Source organism: Muntiacus reevesi, chromosome 10 (genome assembly GCF_963930625.1).
Source record: "Muntiacus reevesi chromosome 10, mMunRee1.1, whole genome shotgun sequence".
Lineage (NCBI taxonomy): Eukaryota > Metazoa > Chordata > Mammalia > Artiodactyla > Cervidae > Muntiacus > Muntiacus reevesi.
Window position 1 is genome coordinate 9,411,319 of NC_089258.1, and position 27,944 is coordinate 9,439,262.

The 27,944-nt window shown below is 45.3% G+C and overlaps 1 protein-coding gene across 4 annotated transcripts; it reads left to right on the plus strand.

The window, feature by feature from the left end:
* Nucleotides 1–2,930: 2,930 nt before the first annotated feature.
* Nucleotides 2,931–20,399, plus strand: IDNK (IDNK gluconokinase). 4 transcript variants are annotated; one of them, XM_065946419.1, is made up of 5 exons: nucleotides 2,933–3,050; nucleotides 6,087–6,117; nucleotides 6,503–6,589; nucleotides 16,925–16,968; nucleotides 19,651–20,399. In XM_065946419.1, exons 1-5 carry the CDS (start codon nucleotides 3,001–3,003, stop codon nucleotides 19,994–19,996), a joined length of 558 nt encoding a protein of 185 aa, XP_065802491.1. In that variant the 5' UTR covers nucleotides 2,933–3,000; the 3' UTR covers nucleotides 19,997–20,399. The 4 variants fall into 4 exon arrangements, with proteins under 4 accessions (XP_065802492.1, XP_065802491.1, XP_065802495.1 ...); XM_065946422.1 differs by having other exon boundaries at nucleotides 2,974–3,050; nucleotides 6,507–6,589; nucleotides 19,651–20,397; XM_065946420.1 differs by lacking the exon at nucleotides 6,087–6,117 and having other exon boundaries at nucleotides 2,931–3,050.
* Nucleotides 20,400–27,944: the final 7,545 nt, after the last annotated feature.

Genomic DNA, 27,944 nt, shown 5'->3' on the forward strand with positions numbered 1-27,944 from the left:
AGTTTTTTAAGAAATCTCCACACTGTTTTCCATAGTGGCTGTACTAGTTTGCATTCCCACCAACAGTGTAAGAGGGTTCCCTTTTCTCCACACCCTCTCCAGCATTTATTGCTTGTAGACTTTTTGATAGCAACCATCCTGACTGGCATGTAATGGTACCTCATTGTGGTTTTGATTTGCATTTCTCTGATAATGAGTGATAACATTCAGTCTTTTATCATTGAGTAAAACATCTGCTGTGGGGCCCATAGATGCTCTTTATCAGGCTGAGTGTTTTGTAGTCCTAGTGGGTTAAGTATTTCTATCATGAAGAGATTTTGAATTTTTCAAATGCCATTTCTGCATCTACTGAGGTAGCAAAAATCATCTTGCCTTTGTACAAACTTTGTTCTGGGTCCTTTGAGTGACCCTTTTTAATTATGAACATGTGAAGCAAGTTTACAACCATTACTTCCAGAAGTATCTACAACAGGCTACTTTGGGGCTTGGTTAAGACCTGTGACTTGGTATGTGGTGCGCTTCCATGCAATTACTTGAATTCTCAAAATTCAACCAAGATCAAAGACCGTCTGGAAGGGAAGACGTGCAGATGAAACCTCTTCTTAATGAGACCTGTCAGATGTGAGGCCACTTTAATGGGAAAGCTGCCCTTCCCAGCCATCCTGACAGCTGCTTTGCTTCCCAGGAATTGCTTGAGCGCATTGTGAGAAGATGCCCCCCTACTCCCACCCCCCCACACACCCCAGCTAACCCGCATGGACTGCGAGGTGCCTACAGGAGCCTTTTCACTGCCGCCATTGCTGGACCAGACTCACAGTGCGGGCTGTCCTCAGTCTGGGGGTCATCTGGACCTGGGTCACTGTAGTAACACATGCAGGAAACAGTGGCTCGCCAAGAGTCTCTTCAGGCTTCCAGGCATCGTGTGCCTCAGCTAGTATAGCAATTCCGGCAGTAGACAGACAGGACTTAACATCGGACCAAGGTTGGGCCTCTGGTTGCTCAACAGCTGGAAGCCCTGACACAACTAGGACCAGCAGGTGGTCCTCTCAGAGGTAAACATATGAAGTTCAGCCCTTAGCATCACCTGGGAGTTCTGATGTCCTGGAGGCAAGCGCAGGAGGATTAATTCACTGACTCTTGAGAAAAACAGTGCTGGATATCTTTTCTTTACTCCATCACTCAGATACACTTTCCAACCCTCTCTTCCCGGCTCTGTGCCTGGGAGACTGGCATGCAAGGGCCCACTCAACAGACTCCCTGGCTCTCTGCCTTCCAGTTGGGATGGGCCCGTGGGGTTTGGTCACTAGCAGATCAGAGGGCAAGAGAAGGGGAGGGGAGGTCATTTACTCTCCTGATTCCTCCCCTGTTGGGTCAAGAGGGGTATCCTTCTCTCTTTCTGAGGCCACATTTCACTTCAGACTTGTCTATCCACATAGTATGTGCTCTTTCTCTCTCCTCTCCCCTCTGTCTCTCCCCCCAGCCTAGCCCAATAAAGACTCCCTTCTATTGCCCCCTCTCATCTCCTCTCACTTACTGAGATCCCGTTGCTTTCATTGATCCCACCTGCATCTCTGAAAAGAGTACCTTTGTTGAACCCTTTCCAAATAACCCAACTTGGATGTGTTGTTTCCCGCCACCACCCTGACTAGTACAGAAACTATGCGGTCCTTGGACAAGTCTTCGGTTGGATATCTGGGCAGAAGAACCAGACTTTCTGCTGATCGTTCTGATCTGAACTTTGAGAGAAATGTGAACACTTTTTTTTTTTACCTGAGCTGGTAAAGCAGAGCACAAATCACACCTGTGCTTACACATCTATTTTCCCCCCTACCTGCCAGGGAGCACCCGGAGAATTACGACATTCACCTTTGGAATTCTGTGGATGGCAGATGTTCAAAAAATGTTCCTCAGGCACAACTGAACTATAAGCCCTTACACAAGTCACGTGTCTCTCCAGGTCTCAGGTTCTTCATCTGTACAAACTCTATCCAGGAACACTGAAATGTCACCCACTTGGGCTAAGTAAGAAAAAAAGTCAGTGCAGAGGTAATCGACATATTGATTAAATGCTTTTATGTCAGCTTCATTGTTTCCAAAAACACAGAGTAGTATGAACTTCAGAAACAAAGGAAGTTGGGCAGAATGTCGTTGGACGTCCTTTTAATCAAACATCTTAAATGGCACAAAATTAACACATTGCTTTAAAGCAAAAGAGTCCTTTAAAGGGGGTGCTTCTTCCGCTTAAGTAATTTACCCGAGAACAGGAGGCAGATTAAATAGCAGAGCCATAACAACATGTGCCGCTATGGCCCACCCTATATGTGACATCAAAAGAAATCTGCCTTGTATTACTGTGACAAAAGGCCAGGTTGCAAAACACTGTGTACCGCACTATCCTAATTTCAAGCAATATTCCTACCCGTTTGTCTATACAGGACGGGGGAACTGATGCTTGCTGCCGCGTGGTGTGCTAAAGTGTTATTTATTTTCTGCTTATTACTTTTACATTAAAAAATAAATAAACTAAAGCTCTTTCTAAAGCTCATTGGTGGAGGAGGAGCAGGAGGGTCCGGCCTGCAAGGGCGATGGAGAGAGGCTGGGCGAAGAGGACGCAGATGGAGGGACTCGGGGCCCGCTCCCCTGCCTGCGGTGGGGCTCCGCTTCGGCACAGAGGGGAGCGGCGCGTGGGGCGCGGCGGGGAAGGAACGGAGGTGGGAGAAGGGGAAGCGCTGCGGCGCCGGGTGCGCGGGTCTCGGCCGCGCAGGGCGGGCGGAGCGCCTGGGGGCGCGGTCCGGGCCAGGGGCGTGTCTCGCCGGGGAAGGGGTGCGGGGTGGGGCAGGTCTCCACGCCGGTCGGCTGCGCGGAAGTGGGGCCACGCGCATTGAAGCGGGGGCCCGGTCCGCGGGCGGGGCGGGGTCGCGGGCGGCTCCGCCCTGCGCGGCAGGGAAGGCGGGGCGGACGGGCTCCGGAAGGCGAAGGGAAGGAACAGGATTTGGGGCGATGGCGGCGCCCGAGGCTCTGCTGGTGATGGGCGTGAGCGGCTCGGGGAAGTAGGTGCTGGGGGCCGGCTCGGGGGGGGCGCAATGGGGAGGCGGCGCGCGGCGGAGGCCGGATCTGCCGCCGTTCCGGGCCCGTGGCGACTGGCGTTCCCCGGGGAGCCCCCTTCGTTTCCCTTTGCCGATGAGGAAACAGGTCCAGAGCACCTTGCTCCCTCTCCCCACTTGCCAGCCTGCTCGCTCCGGGAGCGCCTGGCCCGGGGCCACATCCCAGACTCGGGCTCTGCATCTCCGAATTTAGACAGAGGCGCCTGCTGGGGTAACGGGGTCTGCTCGGCCCCTGGAGCGGCCCGGGCAGGTTGTTGGGGGCCTCAAGCCAGAGGAGCGTGCAGGAGAGCAAGGGGCCGCAGAGCCCGGGCAGACCTCCTCCCAGGCGCCCAGAGACATTTGTCAGGCCGGACAGAGCACTGGCTTCCTCCTTCCTGGCCTTGGACTTTTGTGATTATTGACTTTCTAACCTACTGTGTTCCCCCACTTCAACTAGAAGGATGGAGTATTAAATATGAAGAGTGCTCCAGATTTGTGAGGAAGGAAAAGCATTGCACACCACAGAGCCCCTGGCGAGCCCAGTCTGGCCAACTTGGGGGGCCGAGGAAGCCTTTGGCTTCCCGCTTGGTCCAAAGTCCAGAAGTGCCCTTTATCAGAAAAGACAGGCAGCTTTCCACCAGAGGCAGCAAAAGACACCTGAAGTTTCACAACCCCTAAAGGCTTCTAGAATGTTCTGAATCGGGAACTGCGCATGCGGTCCAGTGTATTTCCAAGACTCCTTCTTGCTCCAGGTAGATAGGTTTAGCTTTACAAAAACGACTGTGGCATTTGGGTGCCAAACTGGTTTGTAATGCTCAGCTCTGACCAGTCTCCTGTGAGGCGAGCACTGTGCTTTATTTCTACTGAGGGTCCTTGGTTCATCTTCAGACATGGACCAGGGACCTTCACCATGTCCCCTGGTTAAGAAGTTTGGTTACAGTGGTTCAGTTCAGTTCAGTCGCTCAGTTATGTCTGACTCTTTGCAACCCCATGAATCGCAGCATGCCAGGCCTCCCTGTCCATCACCAACTCCGGGAGTTTACTCAGACTCATGCCCATCAAGTCAGTGATGCCATTCAGCCATCTCATCCTCTGTCGTCCCCTTCTCCTCCTGCCCCCAATCCCTCCCAGCATCAGGGTCTTTTCCAATGAGTCAGCTCTTTGCATGAGGTGGCCAAAGTATTGGAGTTTCAGCTTCAGCGTCAGTCCTTCCAGTGAACACCCAGGACTGATCTCCTTTAGGATGGACTGGCTGGATCTCCTTTCAGTCCAAGGGACTCTCAAGAGTCTTCTCCAACACCACAGTTCAAAAGCATCAATTTTTCAGTGCTCAGCTTTCTTCACAGTCCAACTCTCACATCCATACATGACCACTGGAAAAACTGTAGGTTAGAGTGGTAGAGAATGGTTTTTCAGTTTCCTTCTATCTCCTTTCTGCCCATCTACACCCTAGTCTAGTGGGCTTTTCTTTTAAATTATGACTGGTGGCTGACATGTTCGTTCCTGGCTAATCTAACTTGGTCTTCAGTGTGATTTCTGTTGTTCACAGCCCTGGTTTCTCCAGCCCTGGAGTTTGGCTGGGACAGTTTAATCACTAGCAGGCTGCAACATGTCAGGCTATGAAGCCCCCATTGGAGTGAACATAATGGGAGAGGTTCTAGTTCTCAATCCTTTGGTCATTTTAGGGAGGAGGTCTCAGTATGTCTTTTTAACACCTTCCTGATACTTTCTTAACAAAAGAGAACCCTTGGTAATTAACAGTACAGAATTTCGTCATAGTTTTGTTTTCATTGTGTGCATTTTTCAGTTACCTCCTACTTAAGGCAAGTAAGGATGGCTTCCTGTATGAGAGAGGGAAAGAACCTTCTTTAACATATTTGTTTAAAGAGTGAAGTAATTAAATAAAAATAACATAATTGTAATAGTAGCATGTACAACTTAGGTGAGAAGGCATGATGAAGTAGGAGGTACAATAAAAAGATTCTGAGGGTTCTATGTCAGTGATTGGCATTTGGGTAATACGTCAGAAGTTGAGAGCAAGAGGGGGCTTCATTTCTAACTCATCGCCTGCCAGCCTCCATCCCTGCCCCCGTTGCACTAGCCATAAACCTCAAGATGGCTGAAACCAGTCTCAGTGGGCTGAGCATTATGTCCTGGGAGCTGGTAGGTGCTTGTTAAATATTGGCTGAGTGAAATGAGAAAGTGAATGGATAGATGTAGCTCAGCTCCCTTGTTTAACAGGTGAGAAAACAAGTTTAGACGACAAGGTGGGCGTAAGTCATTTCGTGGCAGAATGGAGACTGTGGCCAGATCTCAAGCTCTGGGACCCAAGCCCTCTTGACTGACCTGTAGTTGTTAGGGTCTGAACAGAGAGCATTCAACTCCCATACTTAATAATGAATGCTGGTAATTCTCTGAGTCCCTTATTTGAAGGGTGTGTCCCTTTTAAGTCCCAAAGTTTTAATGCTTTTATGAGCTCCATGAACCTTGTATTGGTGCTTAGAGGTTAAATTCCCTGTCAGACCCCTGCCTCCAGTATCCTCAGTAGAATTTATCACTTTATCCAGTTATTGTCCATGTAGTGACGGGACATGACAGTCACTAAGTCACGTCCAACTCCTTGCAACCTTCACTGCCTCCTAATTTGCTCAGATTTATGTCCATTGAGTCCATGATGCTATCCAACCATCTCATCCTGTTCTTTTTCAAAAAATAATTATCTACAAAACAGGGACCAAAAACTTAGTGGGGTGGGGGGGAACATCAGGAGTTTAATGAGATCTTATGTATTGCTTTTGGGGGAAAATTTAGTGATAACTGGAAAATTATTTAAATTCCTGGAGAAAACTAAAGCCATGCTCTCGACTCCAGGGTGAGGAGCACGTGTCTGAGTTTCAATATTGTAAGTTGTTGGTGTTTAAGCCATGTGCTTCCCACGGCTCCTTGGATGGAAGAGGCAGATGGAGAAAGGATAGTCACGTGGCATCTGTGTCCTTTCCACAGATCCACCGTGGGCGCCCTGCTGGCATCTGAGGTAACCTGTGCTAACACCTCCCAGTTGCGAGTCTCATCTTCTTGTCTCCTTGCTTCTGGCCTGCGTGGTTTGTAAACTCACCGCAGACACCTCCATAAAGCTTGTGAAACCCCCTGGAGCAATTTTGTTTCTCTCCTTGGTCATGGAAAATAATGATGAATGAAAAACACAGCTGCAGCAACCCAGTTGGCGGGATTAGTGAAGCATCCTTACAGACCTCCCTGCTCCTGCACCTGGGTGGAGGAGGGATGGTCTGTGTGGCTGCCGGTGGGAAAGAGGGTGGCCGGGTTGTTTCTGCACCTGCAGTTAGCATTAGGAACCCACAGTGCCCCCCACATGGGCCGCATGAGCTGCTACATACCCTCTTTTCACTTTGTTCTTAAAGCTAGGATGGAAATTCTACGATGCAGATGACTACCACCCAGAGGAAAATCGAATGAAGATGCAAAAAGGGATACCGCTGAATGACGAGGTAAGGTGCGCTGTCTGTTTTTATTTCCAACATGGATGTCCCAGCCAAGCAATGCAGGTGAAGATGCCTGCAGCGCTTGGTGCAGTAGAGTTCCTGAGTCACGCACTCAGGACAGTGCTCCAAAAGCCAGGTGCATAGCACGCCTGCCATGTATGTGAGCTGTGGCCCGAACTCCTGTCTAAACTCTCAACTGGCATCAGGATTGATGCCACCATCAGCCCCAGCTTGGCAGGATCTGCCAGAACACTTTGTTGAGGGGTTTGAATCTGCAGGGTGCAATTCTTGAGAGGGCCCAGGCTCCTCTATGCCTCATACGTGTGGAAATTCACCTTTTCTTTCCAGGACCTACCAGCCTACCCTCTCCAGGCCTTGGCGCCCACCCCAAAGCTAGAGTGATCTTTGCAAACTCAAATGACCCTCTGGCGATTTCTCATTATCTCAGGGTCAAGACCAGACACATAAACTCCTACACGTACATGGGCAGGCCAAACTGGCTATGCCCTGCACTAGTCTCTGGGTGCACCCCACCCTCCCGCATGCCACCCCCTCTCCTACCCCCGCCTCCACTGGAGCCATCCTTGCCCTTTTCCGTAGCTCTCCCGAGACGCTCCTCCCCCGGGGCCTTTGTGTCTGCTGTTCCCACTGTGAGGAAGGCACCGCCCCGCTCTTCTCAGCTCCCTGCTCATGCATCACGTCTCAGCACCTGTGCCCCTTCTTCAGGGAAGCTCGCCCTGACTTCTAGATAAAACCTCCTCTAATGAACTCTCACGGCAGCATATCCCTTATCATCCATGTCCCAGTTGTAACATGGCATTTGATGGTGTGAGAATTCGATTAATATTTGTCCCTGTAACTAGATTTTACCTCCAAAAGGACAGGCAGTGTGGCCATTTCTATTAACCATTATATATCCCCAGAGCCTGGCACACAGTGTATGTCAGAAAAGATTTGTGGCAAATTTGTGAATGAAAGAATAAGTGAAAAAATGAATGGCTGACATCTCATTCCTTTATGCACTGTAGTGAGGGTCGTGAGGGCCTTTTCTAGAGGGTCTTTCTCAAACCAGAGTCACAAACTGTGGACTCCCAGAACTAGCTGTGACCCAGGAGAGACTGAGGGCAGGCCCAGGGTGGGTCCACGGGGCAGCAGGGGCCCCAGCCAGCGCCACGTGCCCAGGGTGTCCTCTGGACCGGTACCGGGTTGGGACTGGCCAAAGAGCACCACTGACGTCTGTGCTTTCATGAACTCGGCTCCCCCCAGTTTGTGCTCCACGTTCTTCTCTTTGTCCTGCCTTGAAGGACTGGAGTCACTAATCCGTAGTAGGTCTAATTCTGGAGCACTCTGAGGGTTTCTGTTTGTTTCAGGAAGTGCTCCCCAAGGTTCAGCATTAAACCATCAAAATTAAGTTTACAACATTTGACTTTAGAAGGTGGGAGGAGAGCAGCCGAAAGGAGATACAGAGTAACAACTTAAACATAACAGTGGTACTGTGCTAGAGATAATAAACATATTGTAGATAACCTGGCCCCACCACTGAGCTTGTGTGACTTTTGGCAAATAGCTTGATCTCTCTGTGCCTCATTTTCCTCCTGTGAAGTAGGAATGGTGACAGGATCTATTTTATTAGGTCCTTGAGAGGATTAGATAAATTGAAAAGTGTGCACAGAGACATACCTGAAGCATTCAGTGAGTATCACTTCTTACTGTTGTTGTTAGAACCGTATCTATGTATGCATGCATACATGTAAATCATTTCTGCGGAGTGTGTAAAGTGTGCCCGTGCTAGGGCTATTTTCTTTTTCCCCTTGCTGAGTACAAAATTAAAGAACAAAGTAAAGCAACCCCAAATGGACAGAGTTTTATAGTGGCATTTAAGCATCTTTTCTCTTATTCACAAGTGAGCCTTGTTAAGTGAGCAGTATTAATGGGGCTGGGGGCTGAGGAGGAGAATTGAGAAGAGGAATTTATTGTACAGAAGAAAAGGTTATCAATTACTGGAAGAAACATAACGAGTTACTAAATATATTCAGAGGAAGCTATACAAGTTTCCCTAACATTAGAGTGAAGCAGAGAGGAATGCAGTAAAACAGCAGATGGCTAACATTTTTAATGAGAGCCCAAGTGAGTCCATGAGCGAAGGTGTGGGTCACAGCTGAGCTGGCACCACGACCCCCTCATTGCCCTGGCAACCAGCCCGCGGGCCCCCCTCCCCCAGAGGATACTGTGCTGAGCATCAGGTAGACTGTTAGAGGCAGAGGTAATGGTAGGCCTTGGGGGAGATTCTCAGGATGGTTTGGGGAGGTCCATGAGGTCACAGAGTCAGACACAACTGACTCTCAGCACACACACACACACACACACACAGAGACACACACACACACACACACACACTGTACTCAGAAGGCTAAAGTTTGAAGATAAAGAACCTAAGCTGAATACACCAAGGGCATCTTAAGGCTATTTCAGTGAAATGTAAACTCCAGTTCTGCGATTGCACTGCCATACTTCAAGTGTTCAAAAGCCACGTGTGGCTGGTGGCTGCTAATTCAGACAGCGCAGGTAGAGAACATTTCCATCAGGGCAGGAAGCTCTGTCGGACAGTGCTGGTGGTGAAAGATATGCCACCCAGGCAGGGATGCACAGTTAACATGATGAGATGATGATTTCCAAGCTGTCTGTCAGTGAGTCTCCCTGGCCCCAGGTCCATGCTGTCGGCAGCCCATGGGGTGATGCTTGAGCAGACTTCAACCTCAGAATCTTTAAAAGAGAGATTTTGGACAGTTTTGTTCCTGATTACAAATATAATACTTAGCCTGTATAAAACATTTGAACAATGCCTACAAATTTTCACAGAATATATCACCCTTGGTTTCATCTTCCAAAAATACCTGCTAATTGAATTTGATACATATACCCATCTTTTGGGGGTATGTATTTTGTTTGTATGCATTTTTTCCCTCTATGGGCTTAGGTTCACTTTTGTACCAGATAAAACCGGTCCCTCACCGCCACTGCCCCCCTCCCACTTCCCTTGCCCTCTCCCCACCTCCCCCAGCAATGCTGGACACACTCCTCTTCCATCTGTTCCTCTGAGCGCCTGCCCTTTCATTGTCATCCCCTTCCAGAAGACACTTTCTCTTTCTAGATAGGCCAAGGAAGCGGTCTCTATCCTCATGATGCTCTGATTTAGCCCTCAGTACTTAAGCCCTGGGCTGGGGGCTCCGGGTACACTGCACCCCTATCCCTGCATCTAGAGACTGTCGGGGATGAAGGGACCCAGAATAGCGATCCAGTGAGCTTGGATGCCCATCTGGGTTATGTTGTTTCCTCCTCTTTCCTCTAAGACTTTGTGTGTTTGACTTCACTAATTATGATATTGTCTGTAGTGTTTACATACAGAACTCAGTGCATTTGCTCTAGTATCTCCCTGTTTGGCCTCAGTTTCTGCCTCTGTGAAGAGGAGATCTCAGTCATCCCCTTTCTTCACTAACATTATGAGTACAAAATTTGGAGCTTCTGTGTCCAGGTCCTCCCTAAGACCCGACAGGAAAGGCCAAACTCCTTAGCAGCTCACTCAGTCTCGACTATCTAGTCCTGACAGTTTCTCCTCACCCTCCTCACAGCAATGCCCACGCCTGGTCGTCAGTGCTAAGCTCCTGCCTCATGCATTTACTGTAGAGTCTTGGCAAACCATCTTTAATATTTAATACTCTCAGTCTTACCCTGCCCTCTGCTTGGAGGGCCCTGCTTCCATTAAAATCCTCTTTATCCTTGAAGATTTAGTCTTCCTAGGGCCTGATCAAAATTGATCTCTCCCTCTACTCTCCAGTCAAAGCCCTTCTAAGTATATCCCTTGGAACCCTCATCTCTGCCTTACGTGTAGTTTAACTGATAGATACCCGTCATCAGGCTGTGACCCCCTTGAGGACAGGAACCACACCATTCATATTACATTCCCAATGCTCTGTATGGCACTTTGTACATATTAAATATTATTTGTGGAATTAGAATCTACTGCATACCAAATTCATTTATTAAAGGTCTTTTCCAGATTCAAAGTTGGAAATTGATGGCGTTTATTGCAGCTATAAAATCAGCCCCCAAAAATAGTGTTTAAAATGAAGTCTACTCCTTTTCCTGTTTAAATCCCAAAGCAGATCAGTGAATTACATGATTCCCCATTTTGCAGATGAACAAGGGGAGGCACAGAGAAGCTAAGTTACTTGAGCAAAGGCACAGAGTAAAGGGAATCTCTAACCCCTAAGACCCTGCTTTTTCTACTGTGTTAAAGGCCCTGATACTCCACGCACACCCAATCTATGAGGAATGAATCAGGGTTGGTTAAACGGAGAGGGGAAGGGTGAGAGAGAAAGCAGAAGAGAGGCACAGCCCTCGGCGAGCGCATTCCTTGGAGGGACCTAGCCCTGGATGGGTACCTGAGGCAGGTGATGCCTGGCTTTACACAGACCAGGGATGAGAATGCTAGTATCCACCCGGGAATTGATGTAGCACCTGGAGCAACTCTGGAAGAACTCTCTGCTTGTGGCCCCCTGTGACCCTCTAGAGAAGGATCCCAACTGCGTAATAACTGTGACTCAATACTTGGAAACTTCTGTAAAATAAAGTTGAAAGTACTTCATTGCTATCTCCAGCCTTCTCTCATTGATTTTGTGGCTGGTGGACCCAGACCTTACTGGTGCTGTGAATAAACTGGTCCAACATGCATTCTGATTGGGGGCAGATGTCTGAAAGCATCTGTTTCTGTTTTATCATTCCATTTATTAATATTAGTTTTCATTGTTGAGCTTCTGAGGAATTTTATTGTGACTAAATGAAGCAACATGCTTAATTCTCAGCTAAGGCACATATTTAGACACTGATAAAATAATAAAAATGCAGGGATTCAAAGTAAAGTTCTGTTTACCTGTACAAAGGTAGGAAGTTTATTACCCAAATATGTTTTCTGTTTTTTTTTTAGTTCGTTTGTTTCATCCTTATTGTGAAATATTTCAGGCATGCAGAAAGTATAATGACTAAAAAAGTCAATATCCAGCTTAATGCAATAACATATGTTTCCTAAGCCATAAAATAATACAGAGATTGATCTCTGTACAAAGAGATTTGGTGCTGATGGGCTGGAGGAATTGTGCAATCTAATTAAAATAACAAAACACAAGGTTGCTCCTCTGCTAGTGGGAAGAAAGGTAAGATATCTAAAGTACTAGGAATTAAACAAATTATCCCCCTTCCTTGGTGCATCCAGACCCACTATGAACATTTTACTCATGCAGAAGTACAGTTCATTTTTTGTAGTGTTTTCATCCGTGAATCAGTCCTAGTGCATCATTATAATTGCTTCTTGAACTCTTAAGTAGGTATGTGAATACTGAATATGTGAATTAGCATTTGACAGTCTGAACCTTCCAACTTGGAGAAGGGCATGGCAACCCACTCCAGTATTCCTGCCTGGAGAATTCCATGGACAGAGGAGCCTGGCGGGCTATACAGTCCATGGGCTTGCAAACAGTCGGAGACAACTGAGCGACCTTCCTACTACCTCTTCCAAGCCAAGCATTCTTGCTGAATGGAGATCAGCACTAGTCTCAGCTCATCACAGCACTAGTCTCAGGATTTTGTTTCACCTAGAGACATGCACAGTGACAGGGATGCATTGTGGAAAAGGCTGCCTGACTGCCCAGATGGGACCAGGGCAGTCAGGCTCTCTTGCTGGCTCAACCCTTGATACTGTCAACACACTGAACACAGGTTCATGTCTCATATGAGAACCCCACTAGTCAGGTTCACAAGATTTCTACATAAAACCAGAATGCCAGTTGATTAATTTACAAGGAGAAATTTAACTGCCACGTGGCCCATAACACATCAATCTGATTTCAGAAGCCAAAATGCAGTCAGGTAGCTCAATGAACGTGCAATCAAGAGAGTAGGAAAGTTAAAGCTTAAGTTTCTAATGGTGTGAGACCACCCACCCCATTAGACGAAGACGTTTGCTAATGAGAACATGATATTTGAAGTCATAAGGCCAGAACTCCATGTCCTCTGGACAGTACTCTGCTGTCTAATCCTATAGTGTTCCTGCCCTGGACTTTTACACCCAAGCCTCATGTGCTTCCTTTATGTGTGTTAAAATACGTAGTTGGATCATAGTGATGCACCGCTAGCCTGAGGGTCATTTTTTACTTCTTCAGATGAGTTTAGACATCTCTGTCCCTTTCTGTTAAGTGTTGATCTTTAAAGCCTTAAAGAACAAGCTTCTTTCCTTCTTGTCCAAGTGCTTAGGAAGGTACCTCACTGCGGCCCCCATATGCTGTAAGAAGACTCCTTAACTTTATAGAAAGTGAAAGTGAAGTTGCTCAGTCATGTCCGACTCTTTGCGACCCCATGGACTGTATGTAGCCTACCAGGCTTCTCCATCCATGGGATTTTCCAGGCAAGGGTACTGGAGTGGGTTGCTATTTCCTTCTCCAGGGGATCTTCCCAACCCAGAAATCGAACCCGGGTTTCCTGCGTTCCAGGCAGATGCTTTTACCCTCTGAGCCACCAGGGAAGCCCCAACTTTATAGAAGTTGCCATCATTTCTTAAACTTGAAGCCGGACACCTCTGTTAACATGTAAAACACACACTGAGGTTAGACCCATTAATGATTAGTACACCACTTTACCAAGTAAGCTGCCTGTGCAGCCCTTCCTAAGGTTTGAAAGGCACCATATCTTTGCAGGTCTGGGTCCTAGGTAGGAAACTGCTCATGCTACTGATATGTGAGTCTTTAAGGCCCAGTCACCCTGCTATGCTGCAGCCTTCTGTTGGAGAAGCTGTTTTGGAAGATATAGCCAAGAGGTTTAAAAAAAAATTTTTTTAAGTCTGTATATAAATAATAGTGTTTTCTTTTTTTATCCGTGTTAGTTCATGAATGTAGTAGAAAAGCTTAGCTATTCACAATGAAAATACAGAAGAGAAAGGAATTTAGAAAGTTGGGTGGAAATGGAATCTTAGAAGTTAAACTCAGGGTGATCGTGTGTAGAGGATTGAAAGAAAGGACCCAGAATAGTGTCTGGGTCTCCCCAAGCACACAACAGATACTTGCAAATGGATGAAGGAAAGGGAAATCCAAATCTGGGCTTGAGTTGGCAGCTTTCCCGTGGGCAATTTTATATCATAAAATACTGCACGGCTCAGTAAGTCCAGCTAGTTTTCCCCACTACCTACAACCCTTGACACTCTTCTTCCCTGACCCCCATCATAAGTCTAGAAAATACTGTGTTACAGTGGCAATTTCAAGTTCCATAAGTATAGCTGCGACAACTTTTTTTCTTCTCACAGACTTCTCTAGAACATTTAGGTTTTGAGTATGATGTCAGAAAATCTTGCCACGAATAAGCCTTAAACATATACACTCTTTTCCAGGAGCATGTAAGTCTCCCCATAGAGCACAAAGTTCTTTATGGTCTGCAGGTTTAGAACTGGAAAGCCTCATCATCTTGTTACTTTGTTTAGAAATAACCACAGTGGGTTCACCTCTGAGTACTCAGACAAGTGCTAACATTAACAAGTGTTTCATTAAATACATTTGAGCTATTGTGTACATTGTAGTAGCTGTTATAATTTGAGTAATAATATCTGTGAATCATGTAGTTATTGTTATTTAAGATACCATTTGTGTAAGTTAGGTAATAGTTGTCATTTGATCTCTGTCTTCTGCAGATTTTATAGCTGTTGCATTTGAACTTCTAAGTGGTCTCTGATTGGGTAATATGTACACAGAAGTAAAGTCTTCAAAAAATTCTGTGACTAATTAAACTTCCAGGACTCTGAACCCAATAGAGGCTCACAGTGCTTTTTAAAAATATTATTTAATATAAAAAGATACATATAATGAAAAAATTACAACTGTATATGTATGTGTAGCATGTGTGCATGTAGTGTGTGTGTAGTGTGTGTGCATGTAGCATCTGTGTGTACAAAATCCTTCTCTGCTTCCTGACAAGGGTGGATCCTAGTAAATGGAAGGTCTTTAGTTTGCTGAGCACAGAGTGATGGCCTTGGTGGAATGAAGCTTTCACTCACTGTGAAGCTAGTTACTCTGAATAAGAAATAGGGAAAGCCTAAGCCCTGGGGAAATAATCAGGAGCTGAAAGACCTCACCTAGAGCTGGAGAACTTGAAAGGCTCCTGGTGGAAAAGATTAGGGGAGTGGGATGGGGGATATAACCAAGGGCTTAACCAAAGTCAAAAGCAAAAGGAGAAATTCTCAGGTGCCAGAAACAAAGTAGCAAGATTTAATTAAACCTAAATAACCTCTTCCCCCAGGTTTTGGGAATGCATACAAGCCAGGAGGGTGGGAAGTACGATTTTTTATGTTCCTGTAGAGATGGGAGATGATACCTGTATGAGGCATGGAGCTGGACGTGAACCTAACTGTGAGGACTTGTATAAAGTATATAAGGGAAGGCTTTCTTCAAGTGAGGATTACAATGCTCAGGGACACAGTCTGCTCAGCCCTCCCCTCTCACCAAGTGAAAACATAACTTTGTTGATTCTAAAGTATTCAGTCACCAAAACTGAATTAAAAATAGAAACATCTGAATATAATATAATGTTCATTAAAGAAATTCAATCTGTAATCAGAGATCTTTCCTCAAAATAAATAAATAAATAAATAAAAGGCCCAGATAGTATTTTCAGATGAGTTTCACTCAGCTCAGATTGCTGTAACAAAATAATACAGACTGGGTGACTTAAACAATAGACGTGTATTTATCACAGTTTTTTGGAGGGTGAAAGTCCAAGATCAAGATGCCAGCACGGTCAGTTTCTTGTTTATTCTGAGCTTGGAGGTTCTCTGTATCCCCACTGGGTGGTTGAAAGGGCAGCAGCAGGAGAGAAAGAGTATATACTAGCTCACTGGTCTCTTTCTATAAGGACACTAATCCCATCATGAGGACCTCATCCTCATGACCTCATCTAGACCTAATTACCTCCAAATATTCTCACATGGGGGGTATGAATTTTGGGGAAACAAAAACATTCAGTCCATAAAAATAATATATTGTATACAAGCTGTTTCAAAGAAGAGAAAGAAGAAGGAAAGCTTCCCTACTTATTTTTAGGAGGCTAGGATAACCTTGATAACAAAATTTAATATGGACTACACAAGAAAACAAATGCAAGTCAATCTCAATTATACAAATACAAAAATAAAATGGTAGTAATCAAATGTTAAGAGCAAGGACTTTTAAAGACGCATCATGGGGACTTGCCTGGTGGTCCAGTGGATAAGACTCGATGCTCCCAATGCAGGGGTGGGTTCAGTCCTTATTTGGAGAACCAAGATCCCACATACCACAACTAAGCCTGCACACCACAACTTGAGAGCCTGTACACCACAATGAAGACCCAAAGCAGCAAAAAAAAAAAAAGAAAGTCTTAATAAAGACGTCATCTTTCTTGAATATGCATCAAAATGATATATATATATAATGATATATATATGATATATATGATATATATATAAATGGGATATATAGAAGATCAGATTGTGAGTGAAAATCATTAAAGCTAGGTTATGAGTACAGAGAAGTTTGTTTTGTACCATTTTGTCTTTGTATATGTTTTAAATTCGCATAATAAAAAGTTTTTTTTTTTTAATGCATTATGGCCAATCAGTATTTACCCCAGGGGAACTTCTTTGTGTAACATTCTAGGGTGTCCTATGCAAACTTCTTCTGCCTTCTCTGGAAAAACACAAAATTCTCACACTACTTTTATTCAAGAGGAGCTTTATTTTTGGAGGGTTTGAAGAATAGGACCAGGGGGCAGCTGACTTAAGAGTTTCTATGAATAACTCTCTGCATTTGAGATCAGAAGCACCTGAAGAATCATACAGGACAATAAAAGATCTGTAAGTGTATCAGGAAATGGCAACCCACTTCGGTTTTCTTGCCTGGAGAATCCCCATGGACAGACGAGCCTGACAGTCGCAAAGAGTCAAACACGACTGAAGCAACTTAGCACACACACACAAACATATCAGAACCAAAGAAAGTGTATTTATAATGGGAAAATTAAAATGGGGGAGTTACATACTGGCATTTTAGGGTAATTTCTATCATTGTGGAAAGAGCCTCTGACACCTGGACCAGGAACATGTTTCCGTGCTGACTGCCCAATGACTTAACTCCTCAGCCTGTGCATGGCCTCCTCCTCAAAACCACTGAGATTTCTCTGGACACTAACATTGATGAACATGATATGAACATGTTTCTGTGCAAATAAACAGTATCTGGAAAAACCACTTTGTGTTTGTTTTAATTTCAGGACAGAATTCCATGGCTCTGCAAATTGCATGACATTTTACGAAGGTAAGAGAACGTCAGACCCCAGATAAGCCAGTGAGTAAAGGAAACCACTCTTGAAATCATAACTGACTAATGATAAAGGATCCCAGAAATGAAATGCATCTCCATCTGGTGACTAACAATGACTTAATCAGCCACAGAGTGTTGGGTTCTAGAGTCAGCCTTCTAGACAACTTCATAATTACTAGCTGGGAATTTTACTCAGCAACTTGGCTTCCATAAACCTGTTTATTCTTCCGAAAAATGGGGATATAGTTCCTATTCACAACAGTCCTTACAGACTGTTGGTGAGGAATTAGTGAATAAAGCATGGGTAGCACTTAGAATGGTACCTAATGTATATAGTAAGTCCTAAAGAAAATAATAATGTTGTTATAGCCATATCTTAGCCACCACTTGTATTGCCTCCTACTTCAGCCTCTGACAACCAGGAAGATCTGGGGTCATTTGCAAGTCAACAGATAACTTGCTACCAGGACTGAAATCTCAAACTGTCCAGCTCTGTAGCATGCCTCCACGCAAACGACCCTCTTCTCCCATCTGTGGGTCTGGCCCTTGGGAATCCTGGTTGGGACATGGAAGATAAAGGAGTGGCAGTGAATGAGTTCCAAATCTTGCTTTCTAAGATGGAAGTCATGTTTTATAAATCTAAAACCATTTGGACCATATGAGATTATACTTATGATTAAAAATTGTTTACATTTTTTTTTAAACGCTGCACAGACATGGCTGGCAGTCCTGTCTTTGTATGGGTTTAGGGTTTTAAGGTTTTGGGGTTTTAGGATTTGAGAACTCCTACCCAACAGGTCTCTAACATAAATAGACTCATCAGATCAAAGATACTGACCTGGATGGAAGCCGAAGTGAAGAGTCTCAGGAGAGCGGAGATCAGACCTCCAGGCTCAGAAGTAACAAGCCCTCACTCACGCCCTTGAGAAGAGCTGGGAGGCTCAAGTACATTGGTTTGTTGCTGATGACACACTCCATCCACTGGGTCTCCAGTCTACGATGGCCATAGATCAAGGCAGGCCCCTTCAGAATTCTTAGTTCTCAGTTCTTGAACTGAAATCTCTAGTAAGTACCCAAGCCAGCATTGACCCTTGGCCACTTTATTTAGTTCCATCCTGGCTCCAAGAAGACAGCCTCTCCTGCTCAGGGCTGGTACACGTCAGCTTAGTGGGGGTGGGGGGTGGGGTTGTCCTCACGCATGGTCTTGGACCACACTGGTTTTCCCTTCAGTACAGTTCAGTTGCTCAGTTGTGTCCGACTCCTTGTGACCCCATGAACTGCAGGACACCTGGCTTCCCTGTCCATCACCAACTCCCAAGGCCTACTCAAACTCCTGTCCATCACAGTGGTGATGCCATCCAACCGTCTCATCCTCTGTTGTCCCCTTCTTCTCCCACCATCAATCTTTCCCAGCATCAGGGTCTTTTCCAATGAGTCAGCTCTTCGCATCAGGTGGCCAAAGTATTGGAGTTTGAGCATCCGTATCAGTCCTTTCAATGAATATTCAGGACTGATTTCCTTTAGGATGGACTGGTTGGATCTCCTTGCAGTCCGGGGGACTTTAAGAGTCTTCTCCAACACCACAGTTCAAAAGCATCAGTTCTTCCACGCTCAGCTTTCTTAATAGTCCAACTCTCACATCCATACATGACCACTGTCTAGCTTTGACTAGACAGACCTTTGTTGGTAAAGTAATGTCTCTGCTTTATAATATGCTGTCTAGGTTTTCCCTTATTGGTGCCTTGTCAGTCTACCTCTATTTCTGGCTCAGGTTTTTTTCTTAGCACATCTCTGGAAACTTCTCACTTTCTGCTCACCTTGAAGACAGAGGAACTGGTGCTCTCTTTTTTCCTACTTTCTCCAGCTCTGCTTGGGTAACTTCCCCAGATTCTTCCAGCATACTGCAGAGTAGGAATGGAGAGACTCTGAGGAGAGCCTGAGCCATGCCACGTGGGGGCCACAGGTGCCTGCCAGCAGCCGCCCGTGTCCACAAGGGCTGGCTCAGTCACATCCTGTAGCCACGGGGCAGAGCTGATACCCACTCAGCACTTCCTGTGTGCCGGGCACCGTGATAAACTTCCACACCACAGTTCTGTGGGCAGGTACTCTTGAGTAGCCACATTTAACAGATGATGAACTGGTGCTGCTAAAGGAAATCAGTCTTGAATATTCATTGGAAGGACTGATGCTGAAGCTGAAACTGCAATACTTTGGCCATCTGATGTGAAGAACTGACTCACTGGAAAAGACCCTGATGCTGGGAAAGATTGAAGGCAGGAGGAGAAGGGGACGACAGAGGATGAGATGGTTGGATGGCATCACTGACTCAACGGACATGAGTTTGAGTAAACTCCAGGAGTTGGTGATGGACAGGAAGGCCTGGCGTGCTGCAGTCCATGGGGTCGCAGAGTCGGACACGAGTGAGCGACTGAACTGAACTGATAGAGGAGTAAACACATCACCCAAGAGGGCTCACTAGTGGAAGATCTTTACCTCAAAGTCAAGACTGCCTGATACTTGGCCACCATTTGTAACACCTTCCACTGTCAGAGACGTGGGACTGACGTCCTAAGCCTAGGCTTGACACCAGTTGTTTTAAATGTCTTCACTCTTTGGGATCTCCCCTTCCATATCTCCCCAGGTTTTTTTTGTTTTGTTTTGTTTGTTTTTAAACAGAGATGTAGCCTCTGGACAGCATGTAGTTCTAGCCTGTTCAGCTCTGAAGAAAGTATACAGAGACATCTTAATACAAGGAAAAGATGATGCACCTCTAGAGTGTGATCAATTGGGAAAGGAAGAAAAGCCAGTTGAGGTGAAGCTCCTTGTGGTCCATCTGACTGGGTCATTTGACCTCATCTCTGGACGCTTACTCAGAAGAAAAGATCATTTTATGCCCCCTGAGTTACTGCAGTCGCAATTCGATACTCTGGAGACCCCATCAGCTCCAGAAAACTTTATCCAAATCAATGTGGACAAAAACCTTTCAGAGATAATTGCTACAATTATGGAAACTCTAAAATGAAATGAGAATCACTTATATCAGTGGTCCAGACCCATCAGACGTAACGCTGTCTCCCATCCCAAACCATGTTCTCTCCAGATTCTTCTTAAGGTGAATAAACGACAATGTGTTGAGGTGGATTTTTGGGAATCTGGGAGACTTTTACCATCATGCTGTGGCACATTCAGAGAAATGGAGCGGAAACTTGGAAAGTGAAACTTCACTGAAGTTTACATTCATGTGACCCAATCAAATGATCAGAGGAAATTATATAATCAAAGCTGTAAACCCTGACTTTATTTAGAACATTCTTGATCATGCTTGTACTTTGACAAATAAATGAAACTTGGCTATCCTTGGCACCCTCTGGAGGTTGGTCTCAGGAGTAGAGAAGCATACAGAATTGACCACTCGCCAGCAGTTTCGTTACACCACACATCTCTTCATCCTCTCTTTGGGCCATTTTTTTTTTCCATTTATTTTTATTAGTTGGAGGCTAATTACTTTACAATATTGTAGTGGTTTTTGCCATACACTGACATGAATCAGTCATGGAGTTACATGTATTCCCCATCCCGATCCCCCCTCCCACCTCCCTCTCTACCTGATCCCTCTGGGTCTTCCCAGTGCACCAGGCCTGAGCACTGGTCTCATGCATCCAACCTGGGCTGGTGATCTGTTTCACCCTTGATAATATACATGTTTTGATGCTGTTCCCTCGAAACATCCCACCCTCGCCTTCTCCCACAGAGTCCAAAAGTCTGTCCTGTACATCTGTGTCTCTTTTTCTGTTTTGCATATAGGGTTATCATTACCATCTTTCTAAATTCCATATATATGTGTTACATATATATACTGTAATGGTCTTTATCTTTCTGGCTTACTTCACTCTGTATAATGGGCTCCAGTTTCATCCATCTCATTAGAACTGATTCAAATGAATTCTTTTTAATGGCTGAGTAATATTCCATGGTGTATATGTACCACAGCTTCCTTATCCATTCGTCTGCTTTGGGCCATTTCAAAGTAAATAAAAAGCACATACAGTTCATGGATTAAAAAAAAATTTTTTTTGCAAAGGTGGAATTTGAGTGAATGAAGCACAGGACCGTCTGCCCCCAGGCCCCACTCCACTTTACAGAGACTCCTGTGAGACCAGGCTAGTATTAACCTGCCCACTTTCCTGCTATAAAAGCTGTCAGTGGTGGACACTAGGCAGGTGAGGGAGGAATACTAGAGCGGCTGTGGCCAAAACCTGACATGGAAACTTTCCAGTAGGCAGCATTATGCCGTGGCCTAACAGTGGCAGCCAGGTCAGGCGAGGCTGTGGGGGGCTTGGAGGTACTGATGTGTGGCTGGCACGCAGTGTACCAGGCGCCAGTGGGGAAAGTTGCCATGTGGCCAGCGTGGGATGGGTTTGAGCACTTCCTTGACGGGGTTCCAGGAAGAAGCATCCTTATCCCTCTATCTAATTGGGGCCACAAGACCCAGCTGCTTTACAGGCCTTGGTTGGTTCTGGGCAGAAAGTGAGTTTTGGAACCAATTCCCTGTTTTCTTTCACAAGAACATGCATCTTTTTGTCTCAGGAACCACAAACAAAATATATGCGTGGGGTGCCAGGGGAACGAAAGGGCCCTTCTTGGACAAATCATGCCTAAGAAAATGGAGAGCCATGGATTTTCCTGACAGACTCCTTGGGGTACCTCTCGCCTGGCTTCAGTGTACATCTGCTTTCATACCCAGGGTCTAGGCCCTTAAAGTGTCCAGTCAATGTACTCAGGCTGGACGAGAGTCACCCCCAGCTGTAGAGAAAGGACTCAGTCAGTCCAGTGTACTCAGCAAGTGCTGTGAGGAGCACTCTGGACAGCTTGAGCGCCTGCAACACCAAGCCCTGGCTCTCAGGGCGCCCAAGTTGGGGTGGAAAGATAGGGCATCTCATATCCTCTAGTACCAGCTAGAGTTCTCAGTGAAGGCAGTTCTTTACAACAAAGAACTGCTGTTCAGATATCCTCCTGGATCTTCTTGCATGCATGCTAAGTCACTTCAGTCGTGTCCAACTCTGTGGCCCGCCAGGCTCCTCTGTCCATGGGGATTCTCCAAGCAAGAATACTGAAATGCGTTGCCATGCCCTCCTCCAGGAAATCCTCTCAACCCAGGGATCGAACCCATGTCTCCTGCATTGGCAGGCAGATTCTTTACCACTAGCACCACCTGGGGAGGTCAAACCTTCACATAGGATCAAATGAAAAAGGCTAAGGCTGTTAAAAGAAGCACTGAGCCTAACTCTGTTTTATACATAAGTAAAAGCAGTTTTGTTCTTTGCAGTTTTAATACACACTGAAATTTCCAAGAATGCAATAAAGGGACATTTGTATCCTATTTTATTTTTAACCTTACTAAGAATGATTTATCTCTTCAGAAAATCACAGTGAATTTGTCAGACACAACAACCTACATCCAGCTGTATTTGTAATTCTTTATTCTCAGTGATCTGATGGGCAAAGCATCAAACTAACTCTATTGTGTTCATCTAGTGTAGCCATATCCAAGCATCATACTACTGAATCCCATCAGTTTATTACATATTACTTTCCTTTTTTTCCCTCCTTTTCAGAGTAGTTAATTTCACTTCATGATGGTAAAGGGGGCATTAGAAAACAGTTTTGTTTTTCTTTTTTAAAAAAGGAGTCTGAAAAAAAAAAAAAAGAGTCTGGTAGGGCTGAGAATTCGGGCTCCAAACTTGCCAAGAATGATCGCAAGGAGGCTGCGGTGTGAACCAGAACTGCCCCCTGGTGGCCCTCGGGGACATAGCAAGCTCAAACAACTCGCCCACCCCTGAGCTGCTCCCCACCTGGCCCTGACCACACCCCTGCCCAGCCACTAAGACCTGGAAAGAAGGGACAGGCAAAAAACATTTGCAGCGGTGCAAAAACAGATGTCAACCAAATATTTCCTCAATCCTGCAGTGCCACTTACCATCTCCTCTGGCAGGTCTCTCTCTCCACCTTGCCTCTCTCCACTCCCCACCACTGGAGCCAGTTCAGGTTAAACATTTTTCTCTTCTATAACATGGGGTTGCTGCCTGCCTCATAAGCTTGTGGAACTGATATATAGCACGTGCAAAGTGCTGAGATCAAAACCCAACACGCTAACGGCTCAACAAACGTTAGCTCTTATAATACTTGTCATCCACAGGTATCTGAGGCCAGAAGTTGAAAACTCGTATTCCTCTGCTTTCGTGAATGCGTGGCAACTTATGAACCCCTTCTGAGTCTTAAGTCTTTGCGCTCTGATAGTCTTCCTTCTTAATTCCTGCCAGAGTCTCCTTCTACCTTCCCAGGCCTTGGTCAGGTCAAATCAGGCAACATCTGGGATGATGTCCTTGAAGTCCAGGATAACAGGGCGACCTGCAGTACAGCAAGCAGGCTCAGGAACTGGGATGCTGAAAAGGCTGGGTTCTGGTTCTGGTTCTGGTTTCTGCTCCAGACCACTACAGGGTGTCACCAGGTGCCTTCAGAGGCTCAGTACTCACATTCTGCGCTTCACTAGAGATTACTCTCTGATGAGCAAAATTTTCAGTGGATGGGAGTGCAAGAAGGAAGAAGTTAAAATAGCCTGACTTCAAAGACACCATCGACCAGGGATTTTAATTTTCTGAAACTAATAGGTAAGTTTATTCTCCCTTCGTGCGTGAGTGCATGCTCAGTCAGTTGTGTACGACTCGTTGTGACCCCATGGACTGTAGCCCACCAGGCTCCTGTCCATGGGATTCTCCAGGCAAGAATCCTGGCGTGGGTTGTCGTGCCCTTTCCCCGACCCAGGAATGGAACCCAGGTCTCTTATATCTCCCGCACTGGCAGGTGGGTCCTTTACCACTAATGCCACTTGGGAAGCCCTCATCCTTTCATTGAAGAGCAAATCTGTATGTTTAAAATTATTGAGACTGGAATGTTGACTGTTATGGGCATTATGAATGCCTAACAATTACCAAGGAAGTATACTTGATTAGACATCCAGCCCACAGGCACTGGGCATCAACATAGGGGATTGTTTCAACTCCTACAGAATCTCATTTGAAATGTAGCCTGTTGCTGATTTCCTTCCATATAGTCGAATTCCTCCAGTGTTTTCCCCTCATGCAACATATCTTACATGCTGTAGAAATTAAATTTCACTTTGTGGATGAAGGTTGAGAAGTCAGGGGCCTTCACTTAGGAGGACCCCTAAGTAATACTGAGTAACACATACCTTAACCAAGGATCCAATCAGCTGGTGGTAGGGGAAAGTTCCCAAAATCAAGACAGTCCGCACCAGGACTTGCATACTTGAATGCCGAGAGGGCCTTAACAAAAACAGTAACAGTGGGATGTGGGAGACAATGGGGAGTGCAGAACCGTGACAAAATGGAAAATGCATGCTTTATCTAAAATGGGCAGCCACAACTCATTGCCAGGTGATGAGGAACACACCTGCATTAAACAAGCTGGGTTTTTTGCTCACTGAATAAAGAACACACACCTTCAGAACCACGAGGGCATATCTCTGTAAGGTGTTACAAGGACTTATAATGTGGGCGGGTTAGGTGATTGGAGGAAAGGTCCAAGGAAACAGGGCTCTCTCTAAATGGATCCTGTGAGCAAGTGTGGGTTGACTGGCTGTCTCAGTTAAGTTGAGAGATAGCCAATCTCGAAAAGGTGAGACGCATGACATGAGGCTAAAACTATTATTATGCGGCATGTGGAATTTTAGTTCCAAGACCAGGGATAGAGTCAGCACCCCTTGCGTTGAGAGTGCAGTCTTAACCACTGGACCACCGGGGAAGTCCCTAAAGCCGTTCTTAAAGAAGTACATTAGCCAGGACAGGGAGATAAGATATTTTTCCCTGACCAGGGACTGAACTCGAAGCCTTGGCAGTAAAAGCACAGAGTTCTAACCACTGAATTGCCAAGGAATTCGATATTTGGTCATTTTCATGTTTTCCTCTGGGTTCAGAAACGATTACAGAATTGTCTTGTTCAGGAACAATTACAGAATTTCTTGACCATGGTCATAGAGCCATATTGTAGGTGTTCTGTGAAACTGTCTACTTTCAGGGGGACAGAGATGCCTCCCTTTTAGTATTGACTAGGCCAGTTCCTGGATGACAGGCACGGCTTTTCCTTCATCAGAGATTCTTGCCATTAAGGTTTTTTTAGGCCTAGATTTGAAATAGTTGAGAAAACATGTCAGTCACCATTACAGCAATAAGCAAAAAACTCAGAGTATAACTTGAACTTCCCTTCTCAAAAAAAATGAGAATTTGGTACGTTTTCAACCTTAAGTAAGGGCCACAGTGTGATAGTTGATTATACCCTGAGGACAGAGGGTTGAATGACAGGAAGCTAGAGGATTAATCCCTCAGAACATATATCTTCTGCTTTTGTAACTAGAGCTCTAGCACTGAGGGTAAGCAGAAAGATCTTGAGAAGTTCTCCCATCCCACCTAGCAAGCACGTTGTCCAAGGCCTCTGTAAAAATGTTTGTCCCTTATTCAGCATGTATTAGTATTTCATTCCTTTTTATTGATAAATATTGGCAGTACTCACTGTACAGATCTACCACATTTTATTTATCCATTCGTTCACAGATAATTTAGGTTAAATGCTAACTCCATGGTTTAACCTTTTAAGAAACTGCCGAACTCTCTTCCAAGTAGTAGCTGCACCATTTTACATTCCCACCAGCAATCCTAGTCAACAATTGTTATTCTGCCTTTGTGATTACAGCCATGCTAATGGAATATGAAGTGGCATCTCATTAAGGTTTTGATTTGCATTTTCCTCATCTTTTCATTGGGCTTCCCTGGTGGCTCAATGGTAAAGAATCCACCTGCCAATTAGAAGATGCAGGCTTGATCCCTAAGTTGGGAAGATCCCTGGAAAAGGAAATGGCAACCCACTCCAGTATTTTTGCCTGGAAAATCTCATCAACAGAGGAACCTGGCAGGCTACAGTCCATGGAAGCGCAGAGTCAGACACGACTTTGCAACTGAACAACAATCTTTTCCTGTGTTTATTGCCCATTTGCTTATCTTCTTTGGAGAAATATCTATTTTAATCCTTTGTCCATTTTTAATTGATTGTCTTTTTATTGTTGAGTTACAAGAGTTCTTTCTATAACTTGGAGACTTACCAGATATACAATTTGCAAATATTTCCACCCATTCTGTGGGTTGTCTTTTTCACTTGATCGGCTTTTTAAGCACGATAATTTTTAAGTTTGATTAAGTCCAACTTATTTTCCATTGGTTGCTTGTACAAGATCACAAAGATTCACACTATGTTTTCTTTTAGGTTCTAAGAGTTTTAGTTTTAGCTTACTTTTATGTCTAAGACCCATTCAGAGTTCTTCCATCAAAATATGCAGTGTAATAATATCCCAGGTGATTTGTATGCACAATGAAGTTGAGAAGCACTGCTTTAAATTACTAGTAAATTCCTATTTCCTTTAAATCAGTGATTCTAACCCTGGCCCTACAGTCACTTCACCTTTTAAAAATTAAGTCTGAGTGGGTTCAAGATGGCAGAGTAGAAGGACATGCACTCATCTCCTCCTGACAGAACACCAAAAATGCAACTAGGTGTTCAACAACCCTCGACAGGAGGACACTCGAACCCACCCCCCAAAAAATGCCCCAGAAACAAAGACAAAGCCGTGAAGAGATGGTAGGAGAGAAGCAATCATAATAAAACCAAATCTCGGGACCTCCCTGGTGGTCCAGTGGTTAAGAATCTGCCTTCTGGATGCAGGGGCATGGGTTTGATCCCTGGTCAGGGAACTAAGATCCCACAAGCCTCGCAGTGCAGCAATAAATAAAAATAATAAATAAATCTTTAAAAAAATAAAACCAAATCCCATACCCACCAGGTGGGCAACCCACCAACTGGAGAACAATGATACCAAAGAAGTTCTCCCACTGTTATGAAGGTTCTGAGCCCCATGTCAGGCTTCTCAGCCTGGGGATCCAACAGAGAGACTGGACTCCCCAGGAAATCTGATTTTAAAGGCCAGTAGGATCTTATTACAGGATTTCCACAGGACTGGGGGAAACAGACTCCATCCCTCGAGGTATACACACACAAAATCTTGTCTGCACCAAGACCCAAGGGAAAGGAGCAGTGACCCACAGGAGACCGCAACAGACCTACCTGTGACTGTTGAAGGGTCTCTGGTGGGGGCCTTGGTCAGCAGCGGATCGTGGTAGGGGCGGGCACGCTGGGAGCATCCGTCGTGGACCACTAACCCCACAGACCCCACAGATCCCAGGGTGTGGTCACCTCAGGCTAAACAAGTTAGATTAAAGTTTTACTGAGCGGGGCTCTACCCACCAGAGCAAGACCCAATTTTTCCCACCACCAGGCCCCACCATCCAGAAGCTTACACAAGCCTCTTAGCCTCCTCCATCAGGGGGCAGACAGAAGAAGCAAGAACCACAATCCCACAGCAGCTAGAACAAAAACCACATTACAGAAAGTTAATTAGGATGAAAAAGCAGAAAGTTATGTCTCAAATGAAGGAACAAGATAAAACCCCTGAAAAACTATATGAAGTGGAGATAGGCCACCTTCCAGGAAAAGAATTCAGAATAATGATAGTTGAAGATGATCCAGCATATCGGGAAAACAATGATGAAGATTCAAGAAATGTTTACCAAAGACGTACAAGAACTAAAGGACAGAGATGAATAATACACTGGAAGGAATCAATAGCAGAATAACTGAGATATAAGCATGGGTAAATGACCTGGAGGACAGAATGGTGGAAATCACGGCTGCAAAACAAAGAAATGAAGAAGCCTGAGAGACCACTGGGGCAACATTAAACACACCAACATTTGCATCACAGGGGTCCAATAAGGAGAGGAGAGAAAGGACCTAAGGAAATATTTGAAGAGAATAGCTGAAAACTTCCCTAACATGGGAAAGGAAAT

Excerpts from the sequence above, each read along its gene's own strand:
- IDNK (XM_065946419.1), top strand. The coding sequence starts at position 3,001 with ATGGCGGCGCCCGAGGCTCTGCTGGTGATGGGCGTGAGCGGCTCGGGG. Across the intron at positions 3,051-6,086 it reads GGCGTGAGCGGCTCGGGGAA|ATCCACCGTGGGCGCCCTGC; the intron begins GTAGGTGCTGGG and ends TCCTTTCCACAG. Across the intron at positions 16,969-19,650 it reads TTGCATGACATTTTACGAAG|AGATGTAGCCTCTGGACAGC; the intron begins GTAAGAGAACGT and ends GTTTTTAAACAG.